Source organism: Rhinoderma darwinii, chromosome 2, assembly GCF_050947455.1.
Source record: "Rhinoderma darwinii isolate aRhiDar2 chromosome 2, aRhiDar2.hap1, whole genome shotgun sequence".
In the NCBI taxonomy this organism is placed as follows: Eukaryota; Metazoa; Chordata; class Amphibia; order Anura; family Rhinodermatidae; genus Rhinoderma; species Rhinoderma darwinii.
In genome coordinates, this window is record NC_134688.1 from 294,804,636 (window position 1) to 294,826,258 (window position 21,623).

A 21,623-nucleotide genomic window follows, 5' to 3' on the forward strand; every position below is an offset into this window, starting at 1 on the left:
GTGGGCTTTTACTTGGTTGTAAATTGTATTCTTAAACGACTAATGTTACTCATGCGTATTGTAGAATTTTGAATGACTAATAATGCTTATGTGTGTAGTGACTGTTGAGTAGTCTAGTATAAATACATTAATTCTTTTTTTAGGTTTAAGCCATTTGGATACCTTGTGTTGAGTCTGTATATCCAATATGCTTCCCTGAGATGGGTTTTATGTTTGATATCTCCTCCCCGTTTGCAGGGGTGAATTTTTTCAAAGGCATAACAACGAAAAAATTTGGTGGATCTGTGGTGTTGAGAGATAAAATGTTTGGAAGCATTGGATGTATTTACAATATTCTCGTTTCTGATATAACTAAGATGTTCTAGAATTCTTATTTTAAATTTTCTATTCGTACAACCCACGTACTTCAATTTACATTCCGTACATTCTATGATGTAAATGACCGACTCAGAGTTACAGTTGATATAGTTTAGGATGTTAAATTTGTCGGTTTGTGAGGAATCGCTGAAAGTTTTGGTTACCTGGACATGGGAGCACACTTTGCATGGATGTTGTCCACATTTGTAGAAGCCCGTGGTTTCTAACCATGTTGTTTTCGTTTTTTCATTGGCAGTAAATAAAGATGGTGACAAAGCACTACCTAGTGTGGAGGCTTTTCTTGCTACAATCCTGCATCCTCCAGACAACACCGTGCGCAGCGTGTCATCCTCCATAAGAATAGGTAAGTTATCAGTAACTATTTTTTTAATTTGTATGAACTGATTACTCTGTTGTAGAATCAGTGTTGGTTGATTGTCTATGAGTTGAGTATTATATGTAGGGTTGGTTGTTTCGTTATGATGACTTAAGAGTTGAGATCTAGTTTTTTTAGTCATAATGTTGCTAGCCCGATTGAGTGACCATTCTGGATAGCCTCTTTCTTTGAGTCTTGTTTTGATGGCAACTTGTTCTGATTCAAATTGACTTTGAGATGTACAGTTCCTCTTAGCACGGTGCATCTCACCCACCGGTATGGCTTTGATGGTATGCTTGGTGTGACTGCTGTTTGCATGTAGTAAGTTATTGGTGGCCGTGGGTTTACGGTGTGTTTTACTTGAAATTTTTTGGCCAATGACTCCTTTAAGCTCCAGATCCAGAAAGATGATATTGGTGATATCATAATGGTATGTAAATTTGAGGTTGTAATCATTGTTGTTGATGAATTGTGCGAACTCGGGGATGATGTTAGTGTCTTCTTTCCAGATAATCAATATATCATCAATATATCTGCCATACCATTCTATGCAGTGTCTGTAAATATTTTCCGTCGAAAAAATGTGGAATTGTTCCCACCATGCCATGACCAAGTTTGCTACCGATGGGGAGAATTTTGCCCCCATGGATACTCCTTTCAATTGTAAATAGTATTTTGAATCAAATTGAAAATAGTTATGAGTTAACAGAAAATTGAGTACCTCCAATATATACAGTTGAAAATTTGTATCATATGTACTGTGTTTTGTGAGGTGGTACGCAAGGGCAATATGGGCAATTCGATGTGGAATTGATGTGTAAAGTGACACGACGTCACATGTCAGCCAGCTGTAATTTTTATTCCAACATTTCTTATCCAGTAAATTCAGGACATGTTTGGTATCTCTTAGAAAGCCGGGTGTTATTTGTGCCAGTGGTTGTAACAGCGTGTCTAACCATTCTGAGAGTCTCTCTAGAATCGAGCCAATGCCTGAGACAATCGGTCTCATCGGTGGAGGAAAAATCTGTTTGTGAATTTTTGGAAGTGCGTGAATAATTGGGGTAATGGGTTGATCTATGTACATGAAATCTAATTGTTTTTGGTTAATGAAACCACCTTGGAGGCCATCATTAAGTAGTTTTTTCATTGACATTTTGATTATTTCTGTTGGATTTTTGTCTAATTTTTTGTAGGTGGTTACATCTGCTAGCATATTTAAGATGGAATGTTGATAATCTTCTTTATTTAGTACTGTAACATTGCCCCCTTTATCTGACATTTTTATGATTAATTGTTTGTTTTCCTGCAGAGATTTCGCTGCTTCTTTGAGTTTGGTTGACAAGTTATTTGTAGGGCGCTGGCCTTTGAGGTTGTCAGCAAGGTGATGAAGTTCTTTTTCAATGACCATTTGAAACCGATCCATAGAATCTGTGCGTGAACCGGTAGGGTAGAATTTAGGGTTCGATGTTTTGAAGTTGAGAGCTGTGGTAACTGTTTGATTTGGTGTTTCATTTCGCAAATGATCTAGGCTTACTATCGTGGTGAGTTCTTCAAATGACAACTTGGACAGTTGAGACATCATGTCACGTGGCTGTTCTGTCTGTTTTTCAATATCTGTAGTTAGTGATGATGAGACCATCCTGGAATTTTTAGCTGTTGTCTCCTCTTGTTGGAGAAAGAAGTGCTTTTTGACTGTCAGGTTTCTAATAAATTTGTTAATATCAAGAATGGTATTAAAGATATTAAAATTTTTTTTGGGGGCATAATTAAGGCCTAGGGACAAGACTTCGTTTTGTTCAGTAGTAAGGGGTATGGATGAAAGGTTGGTGACATTTGTCGTTAATGTTGTTGGAATTTCCTTGACCGGAGGCGGCGGTTTTGTTCTGTATTTAGTCGACTTATGCTTTCTGCCGCCCCTCCTTCCCCGTTTTTTGACTGGAAGCAAGTGTTGTCCGATCTAAAGTTGATGTTGGGTCGTGTTCGGGCATTATCATCCTCTGAAATGCCATCAGCGGAATCTGGTTCGGTAGAACTAAAGCTAACCCTATTCGGTAGGTCCCTAAACTGTTTGTAGGTCTGGTTTCTTCTTTTCAGGATAGGTCTTGGTCTGTTGTAATTTCTAGTTTTTTGGCTCCAGTTGTAGACTTCATTACAAGAATAATCTTTGGTATCTCTTTGAAATTTATTTTTCTTTGTGTCTGCAATAACATGATCCAGTTTGTCAATGGCAGATGACGTCCTAGTATGGAGAAGAGTATACGAAGGTGAGTCCGAAAAAACCTCTAGTGATTTCTTTATCTCCAAAATATTGGTGTCTAATTCTTTTAATTTGAGTTCCTCATGTTTAGTAATAAGCTTCATTAGGTTTATTGAACATATGGACAAAATTTCATTCCATTCTTTTTGAAAGTCCTCTGTGTAAATGAAACTTGGTGTTTTGCGTAACCGTAGTCCTCGCGGTATCATATCCTTTCCAATGTAGTTTTTAAGCGTGGTGAGGTCCCACCAAATTTTTGCTTGTTGGGCAAGGTTCTTTTCTAATTTGTGGAATAAGTCTTCCATGTCTGGGTTTTGTTCCGTATGATAGTCCTGGTTACCAAACACTTTTTCCGCCAATTCTACACGAGAAGTTTGAGTATCATGAGTCATGTTTCTTGAGAGTAGGTCAAATACAGCTGTTGTTAATCAAGGTGTATTGTCAATGTGCAAGTGAGTTAAAATCAAGATCGAATTTTATAGTCAAGAATTTATACTTTATGAAAAAACCAGTTTGTTGTAGACTGATGTTCGTATATGATGATGGAAAAATATATTACTTGTTGAATAGTTGTGGCCACTACATCCAAGTAGCTGCTATTTTCCACTTCCACTTTTCACATCACCCGCATGAATTGGGACCTGTGTTAGGACGAAATATCCAGACTTGTTGTTGTTCCTCTTTGAACAACTTGTGTTGAGGGAGCTCGAGAGGTTGAATGACCGAACTTGCAAAAGATAGAAACTGGGGAGGGAACCTCCAGCTCACCTTAACACTCCAGTGTGATGTGGATTTGTAGGTAGCGCTCGGATCCTCGTGTCGGCACAACGGTAGTTTGACAAGCAAGGGAGAAGGTAGGATCCAGCGCTGGGTGCAATTAAAATGGATTTTCTTTTCCAAGTTTATTGGAACGAAGTTAAAAGGAAGAAGTCCAGTTGCATTTTAGTCCTGGGTGTGTGGAAATGTGGAGGTGCGTGTCCTCGGGGGCCTACGCGTTTCGGACGGCAATCCGCGTCCTTAAACTTGGCTGTGGTAATTTTGAATCTGGCGCGCTGTCACTTATGTACTCAGTCAGCTGGTTTGCTAAGCCTATCATCATCTGGGTTGCGTTGGACCGCAAACCGGATATGACCTGTCATGTATTCAGTCAGCTGGTTGTTTATGCGTGTCAGACATTGATGTTTGTGTTGAGACGCAAGCCGGAAATGGTTAATTCGTCCTGTGGTTATGTTCTATCGGAACTCGTTTGTGAGTAATAGTGTTGTTCTCGTGTTTGGACAACTTAGAGAAATTGATAAATGTAGTGTATTTAATCTTACTCAAGATAAGTGTAATATATTAGTGGGGTTTTGTATTATGGTTTGATTGTACCTATTCAACGTCTAAGTTGGCTTCTGGCACTCGTTATATTTGGCTCAAGATATATATTCCGGTTTATCACGACTTCCAAAGACGATCAACGTTATTCATATTAACCATATGTAATATTAAAGATATTACTCAGGTATCGAAGCAAGTATGTGTTACTGTGCTTATTAATTATAGTCTGTTGAAACAAAAGCCGGGGGCCTTTACAAATTAGTCATGATGGAAGAATATGACGTATGGTAATGGGCATAAACAATAATTTATGACTGATGTTGTCTGCTGAATAGTGAATATAATGTTTGAGTACTGCTATTTTGTTACTGTACTACAGCGCGCTCTGTATAAGATGAGGAACGTGTGGGGAAGTGCAGGAAGGACACAACTGGAATTGGTGGGGATTCAAATACATAAATTGGAACAACAAAACTAGGTAGTGCGTCAGTAAAAAGTGTGCATGACAAAAAGCACATGTTATGCATGCATCACTAGGGTATATCTGATACCTTGGGTAACAATTATGTGATTAAAATTTACGTTCTGTGGGCTTTTACTTGGTTGTAAATTGTATTCTTAAACGACTAATGTTACTCATGCGTATTGTAGAATTTTGAATGACTAATAATGCTTATGTGTGTAGTGACTGTTGAGTAGTCTAGTATAAATACATTAATTCTTTTTTTAGGTTTAAGCCATTTGGATACCTTGTGTTGAGTCTGTATATCCAATATGCTTCCCTGAGATGGGTTTTATGTTTGATATCTCCTCCCCGTTTGCAGGGGTGAATTTTTTCAAAGGCATAACAACGAAAAAATTTGGTGGATCTGTGGTGTTGAGAGATAAAATGTTTGGAAGCATTGGATGTATTTACAATATTCTCGTTTCTGATATAACTAAGATGTTCTAGAATTCTTATTTTAAATTTTCTATTCGTACAACCCACGTACTTCAATTTACATTCCGTACATTCTATGATGTAAATGACCGACTCAGAGTTACAGTTGATATAGTTTAGGATGTTAAATTTGTCGGTTTGTGAGGAATCGCTGAAAGTTTTGGTTACCTGGACATGGGAGCACACTTTGCATGGATGTTGTCCACATTTGTAGAAGCCCGTGGTTTCTAACCATGTTGTTTTCGTTTTTTCATTGGCAGTAAATAAAGATGGTGACAAAGCACTACCTAGTGTGGAGGCTTTTCTTGCTACAATCCTGCATCCTCCAGACAACACCGTGCGCAGCGTGTCATCCTCCATAAGAATAGGTAAGTTATCAGTAACTATTTTTTTAATTTGTATGAACTGATTACTCTGTTGTAGAATCAGTGTTGGTTGATTGTCTATGAGTTGAGTATTATATGTAGGGTTGGTTGTTTCGTTATGATGACTTAAGAGTTGAGATCTAGTTTTTTTAGTCATAATGTTGCTAGCCCGATTGAGTGACCATTCTGGATAGCCTCTTTCTTTGAGTCTTGTTTTGATGGCAACTTGTTCTGATTCAAATTGACTTTGAGATGTACAGTTCCTCTTAGCACGGTGCATCTCACCCACCGGTATGGCTTTGATGGTATGCTTGGTGTGACTGCTGTTTGCATGTAGTAAGTTATTGGTGGCCGTGGGTTTACGGTGTGTTTTACTTGAAATTTTTTGGCCAATGACTCCTTTAAGCTCCAGATCCAGAAAGATGATATTGGTGATATCATAATGGTATGTAAATTTGAGGTTGTAATCATTGTTGTTGATGAATTGTGCGAACTCGGGGATGATGTTAGTGTCTTCTTTCCAGATAATCAATATATCATCAATATATCTGCCATACCATTCTATGCAGTGTCTGTAAATATTTTCCGTCGAAAAAATGTGGAATTGTTCCCACCATGCCATGACCAAGTTTGCTACCGATGGGGAGAATTTTGCCCCCATGGATACTCCTTTCAATTGTAAATAGTATTTTGAATCAAATTGAAAATAGTTATGAGTTAACAGAAAATTGAGTACCTCCAATATATACAGTTGAAAATTTGTATCATATGTACTGTGTTTTGTGAGGTGGTACGCAAGGGCAATATGGGCAATTCGATGTGGAATTGATGTGTAAAGTGACACGACGTCACATGTCAGCCAGCTGTAATTTTTATTCCAACATTTCTTATCCAGTAAATTCAGGACATGTTTGGTATCTCTTAGAAAGCCGGGTGTTATTTGTGCCAGTGGTTGTAACAGCGTGTCTAACCATTCTGAGAGTCTCTCTAGAATCGAGCCAATGCCTGAGACAATCGGTCTCATCGGTGGAGGAAAAATCTGTTTGTGAATTTTTGGAAGTGCGTGAATAATTGGGGTAATGGGTTGATCTATGTACATGAAATCTAATTGTTTTTGGTTAATGAAACCACCTTGGAGGCCATCATTAAGTAGTTTTTTCATTGACATTTTGATTATTTCTGTTGGATTTTTGTCTAATTTTTTGTAGGTGGTTACATCTGCTAGCATATTTAAGATGGAATGTTGATAATCTTCTTTATTTAGTACTGTAACATTGCCCCCTTTATCTGACATTTTTATGATTAATTGTTTGTTTTCCTGCAGAGATTTCGCTGCTTCTTTGAGTTTGGTTGACAAGTTATTTGTAGGGCGCTGGCCTTTGAGGTTGTCAGCAAGGTGATGAAGTTCTTTTTCAATGACCATTTGAAACCGATCCATAGAATCTGTGCGTGAACCGGTAGGGTAGAATTTAGGGTTCGATGTTTTGAAGTTGAGAGCTGTGGTAACTGTTTGATTTGGTGTTTCATTTCGCAAATGATCTAGGCTTACTATCGTGGTGAGTTCTTCAAATGACAACTTGGACAGTTGAGACATCATGTCACGTGGCTGTTCTGTCTGTTTTTCAATATCTGTAGTTAGTGATGATGAGACCATCCTGGAATTTTTAGCTGTTGTCTCCTCTTGTTGGAGAAAGAAGTGCTTTTTGACTGTCAGGTTTCTAATAAATTTGTTAATATCAAGAATGGTATTAAAGATATTAAAATTTTTTTTGGGGGCATAATTAAGGCCTAGGGACAAGACTTCGTTTTGTTCAGTAGTAAGGGGTATGGATGAAAGGTTGGTGACATTTGTCGTTAATGTTGTTGGAATTTCCTTGACCGGAGGCGGCGGTTTTGTTCTGTATTTAGTCGACTTATGCTTTCTGCCGCCCCTCCTTCCCCGTTTTTTGACTGGAAGCAAGTGTTGTCCGATCTAAAGTTGATGTTGGGTCGTGTTCGGGCATTATCATCCTCTGAAATGCCATCAGCGGAATCTGGTTCGGTAGAACTAAAGCTAACCCTATTCGGTAGGTCCCTAAACTGTTTGTAGGTCTGGTTTCTTCTTTTCAGGATAGGTCTTGGTCTGTTGTAATTTCTAGTTTTTTGGCTCCAGTTGTAGACTTCATTACAAGAATAATCTTTGGTATCTCTTTGAAATTTATTTTTCTTTGTGTCTGCAATAACATGATCCAGTTTGTCAATGGCAGATGACGTCCTAGTATGGAGAAGAGTATACGAAGGTGAGTCCGAAAAAACCTCTAGTGATTTCTTTATCTCCAAAATATTGGTGTCTAATTCTTTTAATTTGAGTTCCTCATGTTTAGTAATAAGCTTCATTAGGTTTATTGAACATATGGACAAAATTTCATTCCATTCTTTTTGAAAGTCCTCTGTGTAAACGCGTTCACCACAGCAGCATGCAAACAGTTCACAAACTGCGCTGTTTGAGAAATATTGCTACCCTTGGCCCGAAAGCCAATAATCATCCATTTTTGCAATTCTGATAAATCGCCCCATTTACCCATGGCAACAACGAGTGATATATGTTCAGACGGCCTATCGCACACCTTATATACACCCACCAAGACATCCCACGACGCATCACTTCCTTCATGAGCTACGCGATGTCGAAAGTAGGAGGTGGTCATAATAATGTGCCTCGATGTGCATATACTTGGAGTACTTCAGTGAACAATGGGCAAATGACATTTGTAAATCTGAAATGTTAACAAATATGTAGACAATAAAGTGCCACTCGTCCTGCAGAAATCAGTTGTGGGAAATACTATACAACGTAGCTCTTCAGAAAGAGGACAGCGGGCTCTTTACTGCCACCTATAGGCTGAATTTGAGAGGCAGTTTTTTCATGAAAAAAAGAAAAATGTGTTCCTGAAGTGATTAAAAAAAGTAATAAAACGAACTATGGAACAGTTGCCCATATAGTAAATAACGAGAATCTGTATATTTTTATTAAACAGTTGCAAAATAAATGTGTGATTGACAAATGTAATTGGTTGCAATGGGCAACTGCTCCAGCTTTCCGTAAAAGTGATCACATTGAATGAGGATCAGATCTGTAGACTCAGAAACCATAGGATATAGTGAAATGCATTCATAGACGTTAATTTACACAATACAGCACACTTGCCGCCGTCGTTTTATCGGTCAGTCACGTGATACCGGCGACTGATCCGGAGGTCGTGTGTCCCACCACGTCATGTCACGTGCTGCTCCAGTCTCCCTGACCCGCCAGAGAAGTCTGGGGTCGAGCTTCCGGGTCCGTCAATGTGGGCGGAGCTAACTGGCCTGGCGGTGTAATTGGAAAGAGAAAATATGGCGTCTAGAGCGCTCGGCAGACATCACACCTGGGTGCTGCGACTGTGCAGGCACGGAGCGGCCATGCTGCGGCCCAATGTCACTGTACACCCTCCAGGTGAGAGTGCGCCCGCCACTGGCCGCTAGGAGGAGCGCAGCTTGCGGTAATCTGTCACTGACATGCCATGTATTAGTATGGTGCCGGGTGTACGTACATGCAGAGAATACGGGAGAAGTTGTTCTATGCAGGAAACGCTGGAATCTTTATAAACAGCCAGGAGTCCTGTGATTCTTATTGACTTTAGGGTTATAGTAAGCCAACGCTCTACATACCGTATATATCTCCATGTATGTGGCTTTACTTTATTCACCGGTGGTCGCACAGGAGGGGTTTTCCTTATCCCAGAGCCTTAGGACTGATCGCTGAAAAATAGAAGATTGTTTGTCTGACAGCTCTGTAACTTTGTAACAGCAATTAAAAGTTTCTATATATAAATACTCTATTTAAAAATGATCCAGTAATTATACTCCAGAGCTGCATTCACAATTCTACATATTTCTGAATAGCGTTTACTGCCGCCCTATCTTTTCACTTGCATCAGTTGATTTTATATATATATATATATATATATATATATATATATATATACACACTGGTGTTTTGAGTATGGGTGGATGTCTATGTAGGGTTAAAAATCCTATTCTGGCAAGGCTGATTGAAAAAGAGGTGCTGTCTGGTGCCTCTCCTCTTAAAGAGGCTCTGACACCACATTATAAGTGCCCTATCTTCTACAGAATGTGATCTGCGTTGTAATGTAGATTACAGCAGTGGTTATTATTTTGAAAGCTATCATTTTTGATGGCGTTATGACCTATATTAGATTTATCCTAATGAGTTTCTTAATGCCCAACTGGGCATGTTTTACTTTTTGGCCAAGTGGGCGTTGTGGAGAGAAGTGTATGTCGCTGACCAATCAGTGACCAATCAGCGTCATGCTCTTCTCCCCATTCATTTACACAGCACATAGCGATATAGCTAGATCACTATATGCAGCCACAAACACTAACATTACTGCAGTGTCCAGCCAGGATGGGATATGTATTCAGAATCCTGAATTGATTTACAGCATAACAGGCGTAGTCTCGCGAGATTACGCTGTAAACTGTCATTTACAGAGAGATCTCGCTGTGCTGTGCTGTAAATCAACCAAAAACCTTAGCGAAGTGTCAGGATTCTGAATACACATCACGTCCTGGCTGGTAGTGATGTCTATTCACTGTCAGGACACTTGAGTAACATTATAGTGTGTTTATGTGACAGCATTTAGTGATATAGCTATATCGCTATGTGCTGTGTAAATGAATGGAGAGAAGTGAATGTCGCTGATTGGTCAGTGTCATACACTTCTCACCACAACGCCCACTTGGCCAAAAAGTAAAACACACCCATTTGGGCATTAAGAAACTCATTAGCATAAAGCTTATATAGGTCATAACTCCGTCAAAAATGATCGTTTTTCGAAATAATAACCACTGCTGTTATCTACGTTATGGCGCCGATCAGATTATGTGGAAGATAGGGCACTTATAATCTGGTGACAGAGCCTCTTTAAGCTCTGCCAGCATATCCTTTTCAGTGGGCACATATAGATTGTAAAGGGTTTATCCACCTTTGAACACAATTTTAATATAATTTGAAAAAAAGTTCAGCATTTGAGTTCCGTGTGCCATCAGTGTTTTGTTTTCTTGTGTGGCATCAGTTCTTAATGCCAGTGTTGGTGTCAATTTTTTTTTCTCAACATTTCTTTAGCAACTATTGAGTGAAACACGGTTGACGTTCGTATGCTGTTCGTGGTTTTCACGCACCTGTAGACTTCAATGGGTGACTTTGTCCGCAAAAACTGACCAGGATAGGACCTGCAGTCATTTCACGCGACGGAAACCCGCTTTGTGAAAAATCACTGATGACTAAATAGTCCCGTTGAATTGCATAGGTCCGAGTGCTGCCAATTTTTTTTTTAACAGACCGCACACGGACGCATACAACGTTCGTGTGAATAAGGCCTAACTCTGTAAATACATTACATGATTGGTTGTTACAGTCTGTATTTTAGAGCCCAGATCTACATTCACAATAGTTGCTAAGCTCCTATAATGCATTGGGACAGTTAAGCCCCTATTACATCGGTCGATTTTGGCCGGTGCAGCGAGCGCCGATAAAACGAGACAGCTCGTTGATCGGCGCTCGTTTGCTCCGGTCACACGGAGCTATGTATGGGGACGAGCAGTCGTTACTCCGATTGCTCATTCATCTGCTGATCACTGTCCTGTTTACACAGGGGAATTATCAGGAACGAGCGTTCTATGAATGTTTTTCTGCCCGATAATCACCCAGTGTAAAACCCCCTTTAGTTCTCTTCATGAGATTACTTTCCACTACCTGGTCTAAAGACTACACACCCAAGAATGCAAATCATCCTGACGACTTAGAAGTCATATAGCTATCGAGGAATGTTATAACATGACATATACATTAAATGGATCTCATAATGGTCTATGGGTGACGGATGCCACTATTAGCCATCTGTCACCCATATACTATTACAGTATCCATTCAATGTATACGTCATAAAAGGCTTTTTTAAAAGTCCATGACATACGCATTAAACGGATGCCTGTGAAGTGTGGCACACGTCACTCGTGCTGTGGTGTAGCTGTAGGGGTCGCAGTTTCGACTCGGACCTGACGCCAGTGGGGCACATGGCCACCCCGTAGAGTGTCTGTCAACAGTTACTGTAATAACTGGGGCCTATGTAGTAAACTACACGGTCCCCTGTTACTACAGTAACAGCGTACTTACCCTCCTCTCTCCTGAGTTGGGTCCTCTTCGGGCACAGCGCTGAGTACAGACACCATTCAGCATTAGGACTTTGTAAGCACGGCGCACGCGACGTTGTGACGCTGAACGCCGTCAGAATCTAGCTCTTCACAAAAAGAGGACCTGACTCAGAAGTGAGGAGGGTAAGTATTTGGATACTGTCTGCTGTGGCCATGTATCTATGCCTGTCATGGGTAATACTGTCTGTTGAGCCGCTGTGTCAGGCTGGTATATGTCCATATACATTTTTTTGTAAAGAATGGAATAGCGTAGTAGACTATACTATTCCATCCTTAGGGACACTACGAGGTAGACTTTTGTCTTTAACATGGCAGCCGATCAGTGATGGATGCCATTGTATGGCATCTATCAGATATACTTTTCAACAATCTGGCCGGGGATGCAGACATTGTATCTCCTAACTTCACTATCCATATATGGACAGTGACGTCAGGGGCTTCCCCGGGGGTTTGGTTGACAGATGCCACTGTTTGTGAGATACGTTGCAGCCTTCCATCGGAGTTAGGGTATGTCCACACGGCTTATTTACGGACGTAATTCGGGCGTTTTACGCCTCGATTTACGTCCGAAAATGCGCCTCGATAGCGTTGGCAAACATCTGCCCATTCATTAGAATGGGTCTTACGATGTTCTGTGCACACGGTCATTTTTTTTACGCCCCGCTGTCAAAAGGCGGGGCGTATAAAAGACGCCCACGTCAAAGAAGTGCCTGTAAATTCTTAAGACGTAAATGGAGCCGTTTTCCATGGACTCCATGGAAAACCAGCTCCATTTAACGTCCGTAATGGACGCAGCAAAAAGCGCCTCAACATGCCATTAAGGCTGAAATTACGGAGCTGTTTTCTCCTGAAAACAGCCCCGTAATTTCAGCCGTTACGGACGCTGCCCTGTGAACATACCCTTATACGTCTGGAGTTTTCCCGACGTATACCACCGATGGAAGGCAAAAACATGATGTGAAGGAGGCCTAATCCTATTATGTGTGATACGGTCTGCTTAGGCCCTGTATCTAATCCCATCATGTGTGATAAATTAAGGGTATGTTCACACGGCAGCGTCCGTTACAGCTGAAATTACGGAGCTGTTTTTAGGAGAAAACAGCTCCGTAATTTCAGCCGTCATGGCATGTCGAGGCGCTTTTTCGCTGCGTCAATTACGGACGTAAATGGAGCTGTTTTTCCATGGAGTCAATGGAAAACGGTTCCATTTAACCGTTTAAATGAATGGGCAGATGTTTGCCGACGCTATCGAGCCGCATTTTCGGATGTAAATCGAGGCGGAAAACGCCAGAATTATGTCCGTATATAAGCCGTGTGAACATACCCTAACCGTGTAAAGAAGTTGGGGGCAGCCCAAGAAGAACCTTTGCTCTGAGGCCCATGAGCCTTTCGCTAGGCCCCTGCACCTATGTCAAAAAAACATATCCTTCGTGGTGTATGTTTTTTCACGGGATCCTGGTGTATGGTATAGCGCAGTCTACAAAGCTATTTCATACATAATTTAAAAAGAGTTATACGGACATATACCAGCCTGAAAGAGGCCAAAAGGACACTCTTTAGACCTCTGTTAGCTAACAGAGCCCTACGTACGTGGTTAGCGTGTATGTCGAGAGCTTTCCCGACTTACACGCTAAACTTAGAGCAAAAACGTCATGTGAATGGGGCCTTATGTATTGTTCTTTATTTATTGCTCAAGCAAATGGTTACAGTTCAGTGACATGTATTATATCATTAGCATGTAGCGTAAATGGCGCGCTCCTGGTCAGCTAAATAAGGGGTTTCTATACAGAATTAGACTGAACATTTAGCTTGACTTCCATTCCAGTCAATCTTGGAGCAGGCCCGTAGATATTGTATACTTCTTGCAGCAGGTGGGGGAAAAGGAAATCAGCCCTATTTACACGACCATTTTTAACGGCCATGTGACACCCGTTTTTTTCAATGGCCATCACACGGCTGCATTAAAATTTGTTAACCCCAATGGGGCTGTTCACATGACCGATTTTTTTTTTTTTTTTTTTGATGGCCTGTTTTGCTGGGCCGTCAAAAGATAGAACGTGCCATATTTCAGGCCATTCTCATGGCCACACGGCTCCCATACAATTCAATGTAGCCGTGTAAAAAGCGTCTGTCACTTGGATGCCATTCGAGTGACGGCCGTTAAAATATCCCCGAGCAGAGCATCAGCTAGAGCTCTATCCATATATGGACAGTGACGTCAGGAGAAGTACTAGAGTCCCCGGGCAGTGACTTCAGGAGTTTCCTATCACTGGAATCCCAGAGCAGAGCATCCACTAGCGTTCTGCCTGGGACTCCAGCACTGCTCCTGATGATGCTGTCCATATATGAACAGTGACGTCAGGAGTTTCCTAGTCCTGGAGTCCCCGAGCAGAGCATCAGCTAGCGCTCTACCCTGAAGTCACTGTCCATATATGGATTCGAGGACTACTTCGATGACGTCATTTTTTTTTTACTTTCAATAAACTAGTCAACGAGGGTTGTGTTTTTTGTTTTTTCTACTTCAATTAAATTTTTTTTTTTTATATCTCTGGTTACCGGGAAGAGCTGTGTAGTTATGAAAAATAGGAGGGACCCCACGTCGTTGTTTGTTTTTTTTCATAACTAGCCGTATACAACATAGCAGCAGCAGACTAGCATTACCAGGATGGAAAGGGCCACGTTTTTTTGGGGGGGTTTCCCAGCCTAATAATAGCCTGTGGCCGCCCCAGTGCCCGACCATCACTGCAGATTGTCGGATACTGGATCGTACCCGGCTCTTCCCGGTACCCCTGGTGCCGGAGGGTACCGGGGTAATAATGGGGGGATAGTCTTAGCCTTTTCACCAGCTAACACTAAGCCCTCCTTAGTAATGGATGCTGTCAATCAGACAGCCGCCATTACTAAGGCTGTAGTAACATACTTAAAAAAACAGAGACATTAAATTTTTTTTTTTATTGAAATAAAAAAACTTACACAACCCTCATTAACCATTTTATTGAAAATTAAAAAACTGCCGTCATCAAAGTAGTCCTTGAATCCGAAGTTGGCCAACAACCTAATCTGTAAAAAAAAACACCAAAAAATAACACAATTAGTAACACAAAGAAAGCAAAGCAATTGCCTTTCCTGAGTTCAGCACTGGAGCCGCAATGTCAGCGAGCTATGCTGTTTCCGTAACTTCCGGAGTTATAGGGGGCGTTGCCACTTAAAGTGCCTGGGGCAGCATCAACTCTAAATATGGCCCAGCTTTCACCTACACTCTCCTCCCTGAACCCCAATTAACCCCTGCCTCCTATGCCCTTCTCCCCCTCCTCCCACAGAGCCTCTGCCACCATCCGGGCCCCCACCACAAATAAAATTCAAAATTCTCTTCAGTGTCCCCTGCACCCCATGAGACCCCCCCCCCTGCCACTTTCTGTTCCCCATAGTATCCCTACCACTTTCTGTGCCCCACCCTGCCATCTTTTGTATTCTCTGTTCCAACACCCTCATAGGGCACCGGGCACATTCTGACCCCACAAAGAACCCACATGATAGCAAGTCAAAATAGCAGAGAAAAAGCCAGAAACGAAGGCCTCATGCACACTTCAGTTTTTTCCTTCAGGGTGCTATCCGTTTTTGTCACTGATAGCACCCTGAACCCATTAATTTCAATGGGGCCATGCACACTTCAGTTTTTTTGACGGTCCGTTACTCCGTTCCGTTCCAAAGTAGAGCATGTCCTACTTTGGTCCGAGAATCCGTGACCGTGAGGCCCATGCAAGTCAATAGGGCCGTCAAAAAACTGAAGGCACACGGAAGGCATCCGTGTGCCATCCGTGTGTGACGGAGCCGTTGCCTAGCAACCGCCGGGCGGGCAGAGAAACATTAGAAAAACATTACACTAATCGGCAGCCACTTGTCTCTATCAATCACTGATAGAGAAAAGAGGCTGCTGATTAAAAATAAAATAAAAAGCATTTCATACGTACCCGGTCATTGTCTTGGTGACAAGTCCCTTTTCTTCCTCCAGTCCGACCTTCTTTTTTGACGCGGCAGCCTGTGATTGGCTGCCGAGGCCGCGGCAGTTTGTGATTGGCGGCCGCGGCAGCCTGTGATTGGCTGCAGCGGCGACATGGATTGAACGTCATCGCTGGAGGCCGGACAGGAGGAATGTAAGTATGAACTTATTTTTTTTATTGCATTCAAATTTTATTTTCCGTGCGCCGAGCATGGTACTGTCACCCTGGACAGTACCATGCTCGGCGCACGGAAACGGAAACACGGAGTGCACACGGGAGTGCACATGGACACCACACGGCCACTAAAACGGGTTCACGGACCCGTCAAAAGCGGCCGTGAAAACGGTGACGTAAGTGTGCACGAGGCCTAATGCAAAGAAGCTGAGGGAGCAGACAAAGTTCTCTATACTATGAAAGCAAGAGAATATGGCGACTGGCCGATCATTTGACCTTCATGTGGGGGTTTTTAGTGGGTTAGGACCAAAAAAAATTGACAAATGAAAAATTATGCCAAACCGGTCACAAAAGGAATGGAAACAAAATTCTCTGAGGGTTGGGTTTTTTAAGGAAGTTTCCACCGTAGACGTTAATTGTAACAAACTGCAGCATTCTGCGTGATGTATGTGGCTTATTTTTGGTTCAGTTATCATTGTGTTTAATTCAACAGGAGGCTAATACAGGTTGTAACTCTGGATCAGTGTAATAGGTAATGTAAAGTATCTACAAACCTTACCACCTATTTGTCGAAATAATTCTATATGTAAAATGGTGTCCAAAGGTGGACCCAAGTGTTTCATGACTGGCACTGTAAAGCCCAGACTAGATGGTGATGTCAATCAGTCATGGCATTTAAAGGCCACATGACCACATTTTATGCCGCTTCAGTGCACCCGCAATGCGCCTTGGTGGTTATACTTCAATCAACTGAAGTCACATTGAAGCCCTGGCATTAAATGATGTGTCTCAACAACAACACCTTCCTATGTTCAGACACCCCTCCTTGCTGCTGGCACGTCTTATGATGATAAAGTGTTATGCCTGCTTACTTGTGACCGCTTTAGGATAGAGATGTGATGATTCAATGACTCACGTTCTTCCTTAGGCTGGAGTATTACAATAATTTGTCATTGCAAACCTCACAGGTCACTGTCAGCCCTGTCATCATCATGAAAGTTTATCAAATGTTTAATGCAAAGCTGAATATTGTGATTACCTAACAAAGCAGCAGTATTATCAGCTACCAATTTGTGACAATGCCGCTACTGTGCCCCTGGCAACGCTGTGTCCCAGATTTGTGCAGTTGATACGTTTAGCTGCTATATTCCTCTGTCAAACAGCAAAGAAAACATAGCGTTATATAATGAATAATTTAAACATTCCCAGGCTAAAGGAATACAGCAGGGACGCTGAGACTCATTGGTATCATGATCGTACAGGAAATATATTGTTTGGGTATGTTAACATAGTAAAACATTTTATCAACAAATCCACTGCATGGTAAAAGAAAACCAAAGATCCAATATATAGAGCGTTATCATAGTATTACAATATATAAAGGGAAATTACATCCCTGCTGATAACCATGTACTTGGCGGAAATCGCAATGTTGTTGATCCTTTGCCTGAGAGAAGGCATTCACAGAATACAAGCTGCCCTAAACAATGCCATTATTCTGCGGTCAGTGGTTGCAGGTAAATGGCCAAGAATTTTCTCATTCCTGCCTTGCTGTATGATCAAAATATCTGCTACAAACTTAAAAGGGAATTTCTGAGATTTTACATAATGGTCTATTCTTAGGATAGACGATCGATGTATGATCGGTGGTGGTACGGCCCCTAGGATCCCCACCAATCAGCAAAATGAAGGGGCAGCAGTGCATTTCACTGCAGTTCAATGTACAATCCATGAAAACCTTTAAAGGACTTATCCCATCTGGTATCTGACCCTTTGAAGGAACACAGAATGCCAACATAATTTAAGTTATATTTGTAGTCCCATCTTAGAATGTTCTGATCGGTAAGGGTCTGATTATGGACTCCAGAGAATTAAGGGACTGAGGTCCATTTGCTCCATTCAAGAGAATGAGGCTATGTCTCAGTCCCTGAACAACTGGTGGACAGGAGCACTGCGGTGGAGGAAAAGACTGTTTGTCTTTTTAACTAGATCTACTTATGCATTTCTTTTTTGTTTCTTCCAAGTATGCAGGCTCAAGTCGTCTCTACAGTACCTAGCACGTAAAGATTTACCGAAGTTGGCTTACCAGAGACTAAAAGGCAAAAGTCCAGGAGTCATTTTCTTGCCAGGTTTTGCATCCGATATGAATGGTCAGAAAGCTGTGGCCCTTGAAGACTTCTGCAAATCTCTTGGACACTCATTTATACGGTAAATACCAGGTCTGCAAGTATTTGCAGGAAATTACATCCCAATAAAAACCTCATACAAGGGTAGGAGAGCGGTTTTACTGGTATAACTAGGACATTTATATCTTCTAAGTTGTGTATACTTTAAGAATAAGAAATTATTTCACTTTCCAAATAATCCTGTTAGATCTAATTTATCTATACTTGGTGGTTCATAACAGAAGATGCCTGACTGAAGCTATCACACCGATATAAGGCTTATTACAAGACCGTTTTAAGAACTGTACTGTAACGAGCCATGCACCTCTGTGACAATCACATGACCAGGACAGATCTCCTGCCATTGGAAACAATGAAGATTCCCATTCAATGCAAAAATAAAAAAACGGAGGAATTGATGCACAAAGTTTATTTGGGAAGAAAATACTGGAACAGGAATAGCACTTTATAGGAAATGGTCGTGACAAGAGTTCCTCTTTTCAGGTTTGACTACACTGGATGTGGAAACTCTGAGGGGAATATGAAAGAGTGCACTGTTGGAAAATGGAAGAAAGATGTACTTTCAATTCTGGATGACTTGTCTGAAGGACCACAAGTTAGTTTGCCATGGCTTAGGCTTTCCTGTTAAGACGTTATTTTACGATTACAATTTTTATAATACATTTTATGCGTGTATATGGTAAAACCTTCTTGAGGTGTCCCAAAAATTGCAGTGAAAATTATCTTCTAGAAGGGGGGGGGGGTCCTCTCAAAGAACAACACCAATATACATAGGATAGAAGTCCCAGTACAATCAGGTCTAGATCTGAGGTGGTCTTCTTATAGAGGTGGTCTTATGGAGAATAAAATATTTTAGATAAGCAAGAAATATTAACCAATATAACATTTCATCTATTTTTTTAATCAGCGTGGAATTTGATATTGCAATATCCTGCCATTATTTTGACTGTATTCCTAGACACCACAAACAATTTTTCAAACGTTAAAGGCAGGGTAGACAAAGAACATATCTCTCCTGCATAGGAACATAGACCATTAAAAGTAAATGAATAAAATCCGATGTGGTTGGGACATGAATCACCTCTATGTATGTCTGTTCAGTAAGGCCTTGTTCACAAACTGCTGATTCGCTGCAGATTTTGCATGTATTTTTTTTAAGCCAAAACCAGGAACAGAACCTAAACTGGAGAAATATATAAAGGAAGGTCTTATAGGTCTGCCCTTCTGGACCAATTCTGCACTGTGAATAAGGCCTTATTCTATTTGCACTTTGTTTTTCGGTGGCCCTCTTTTTAACTTGCTTCTGTATTTTATCAGATATTAGTTGGATCAAGCATGGGAGGATGGCTTATGCTACTTGCTGCGCTTGCCCGGCCGGAGAAGATTGCAGCTCTCGTTGGTGTGGCCCCTGCTGCTGACCATTTTGTTACAGTATTTAATCAACTTCCATTAGAGGTACATGAACAGATTTCCATATAGTTTTGACAATTGGTACATGTTTCTAAAAAGAAAAAAAAATGTTGGGACCTTTTAAGGCTTTGAAATAATTTTTGGTTTTTTAAATAAAAATGTCTATCAGTGTGTTTGGTGCAACTTTCTAAATACTTTTTATTAAAAATTATTTTAACTTTTTGAGATGCAGCTGCTTTGTATTCTGTATACAGAGCAGCTCTAACAAGCGCTGAAACCTGTATCGGTCAGGTCAGCGGCAATGACTGATTCAGTGTCAGCGGGTCCACGCAGGATCCACCTGTTATCGATCACATCTAAGTTATGAACTTAGATGTGTTCGGTAACAGCTCGATCTCTGACCTGACCGATACAGGTTTTAGCACTAGATACAGCTGCTGTCTATACAGGATACAAAGCAGCTGTATCTCCTTAAAGTAAATAATTTGCATAATAGAAAGCATACTTCAATATCAGGAACTTTGAACCCAAAATCAGACAACCGGTTACCAGCAAAGAGCAAAGTCTGAATATCGCTTTGCATTGTGTACTCAAAGAAAGACAAATAATCAATTATTCTTTCTATTTCCAGGAAAAGAAAGCAGCAGAGGAGGAAGGTGAATGGAAAATTGCCTCGAAATACAGCGAGGAGGGCTTTTATACTGTACCTTATTCTTTTATTAAAGAAGCCGAAAACCACTGTTTGTTAAATAGCCCTATACCCATAACTTATCCTGTACGACTCATTCATGGCATGAAAGATGAGGATGTGCCATGGCATGTGTCCTTGCAGATTGCTGACCGGGTACTGAGTACTGATGTAGATGTCATTCTCCGCAAACATGGCCGACATCGCATGAGTGAAAAAGAGGACATCAAACTTCTTGTGTACACAATTGATGATTTAATTGATAAACTGACCACTTTAGGGTAACTGACAAGAATCTGCACAGTAACAAACAGCTTTACTTACATGTGATGCTTCTTTTGAACATTGCACACTAGATGTTTGCACAAATAACGGCAAATAGTTATGTTTATGTAAAAGAGAAACCTCCTTTTTTACTATTTCACTTCAGTATTTCCTATGTTTTTATACTGCCAAAATATTCCTTTTTCTACTTCCCACAGTAAATGTGAATAGCTTTCTAAAACTGTACAGAATTGAATGAAAACACTATGGCATGTAATGTTTACAGAGAAATAAACTATATGTATAAACCTTACCTTCCGCCTCTTAAATTATGTGTATTCATGCCATCTTGTCTTCCGTGTGGAATAGTGATATAACTATCCATCCATCCATCCATCTCATAGCCATCTATCCATCTCATGGCCATCTATCCATCTCATAGCCATCTATCCATCTCATAGCCATCTATCCATCTCATAGCCATCTATCCATCTCATAGCCATCTATCCATCTCATAGCCATCTATCCATCTCATAGCCATCTATCCATCTCATAGCCATCTATCCATCTCATAGCCATCTATCCATCTCATAGCCATCTATCCATCTCATAGCCATCTATCCATCTCATAGCCATCTATCCATCTCATAGCCATCTATCCATCTCATAGCCATCTATCCATCTCATAGCCATCTATCCATCTCATAGCCATCTATCCATCTCATAGCCATCTATCCATCTCATAGCCATCTATCCATCTCATAGCCATCTATCCATCTCATAGCCATCTATCCATCTCATAGCCATCTATCCAGACAGCACTCCAAAGTAGTGAATGAAAAGCCATATCTTTTTTATTTTTCCGTCGATATAGCCATATAAGGGCTTAATTTTAGCGGCACGAGTTGTAGTTTTTCGTAGCACCATTTATTGTGCCATATAATGTACTAGGAAACGGGAAAAAAATTATTTGTGGGGTAGAAAATAAAAAAAAAACAGCGGTTCCTCCATTGTGTTTTGCCCTTCGTTTTTA

General features: G+C 40.9%; 1 protein-coding gene across 2 annotated transcripts in view; it reads left to right on the forward strand.

Moving 5' to 3' along the window:
- The window catches only part of ABHD10 (abhydrolase domain containing 10, depalmitoylase), a 37,854-nt gene extending 16,951 nt beyond the window's left edge, over nt 1-20,903 (forward strand). Inside the window, exons 1-5 of one of the 2 annotated variants that reach the window (XM_075853472.1) lie at nt 8,885-9,087; nt 18,067-18,250; nt 18,712-18,823; nt 19,546-19,683; nt 20,270-20,903. In XM_075853472.1, the coding sequence (XP_075709587.1) occupies nt 8,988-9,087; nt 18,067-18,250; nt 18,712-18,823; nt 19,546-19,683; nt 20,270-20,611 (876 nt within the window). In that variant the 5' untranslated portion in view covers nt 8,885-8,987 and the 3' untranslated portion in view covers nt 20,612-20,903. Of the gene's footprint in view, nt 1-8,884; nt 9,088-18,066; nt 18,251-18,711; nt 18,824-19,545; nt 19,684-20,269 lie in introns of those variants that run through there. The other variant, XM_075853473.1, reaches the window with a different exon arrangement.
- Nucleotides 20,904-21,623: the final 720 nt, after the last annotated feature.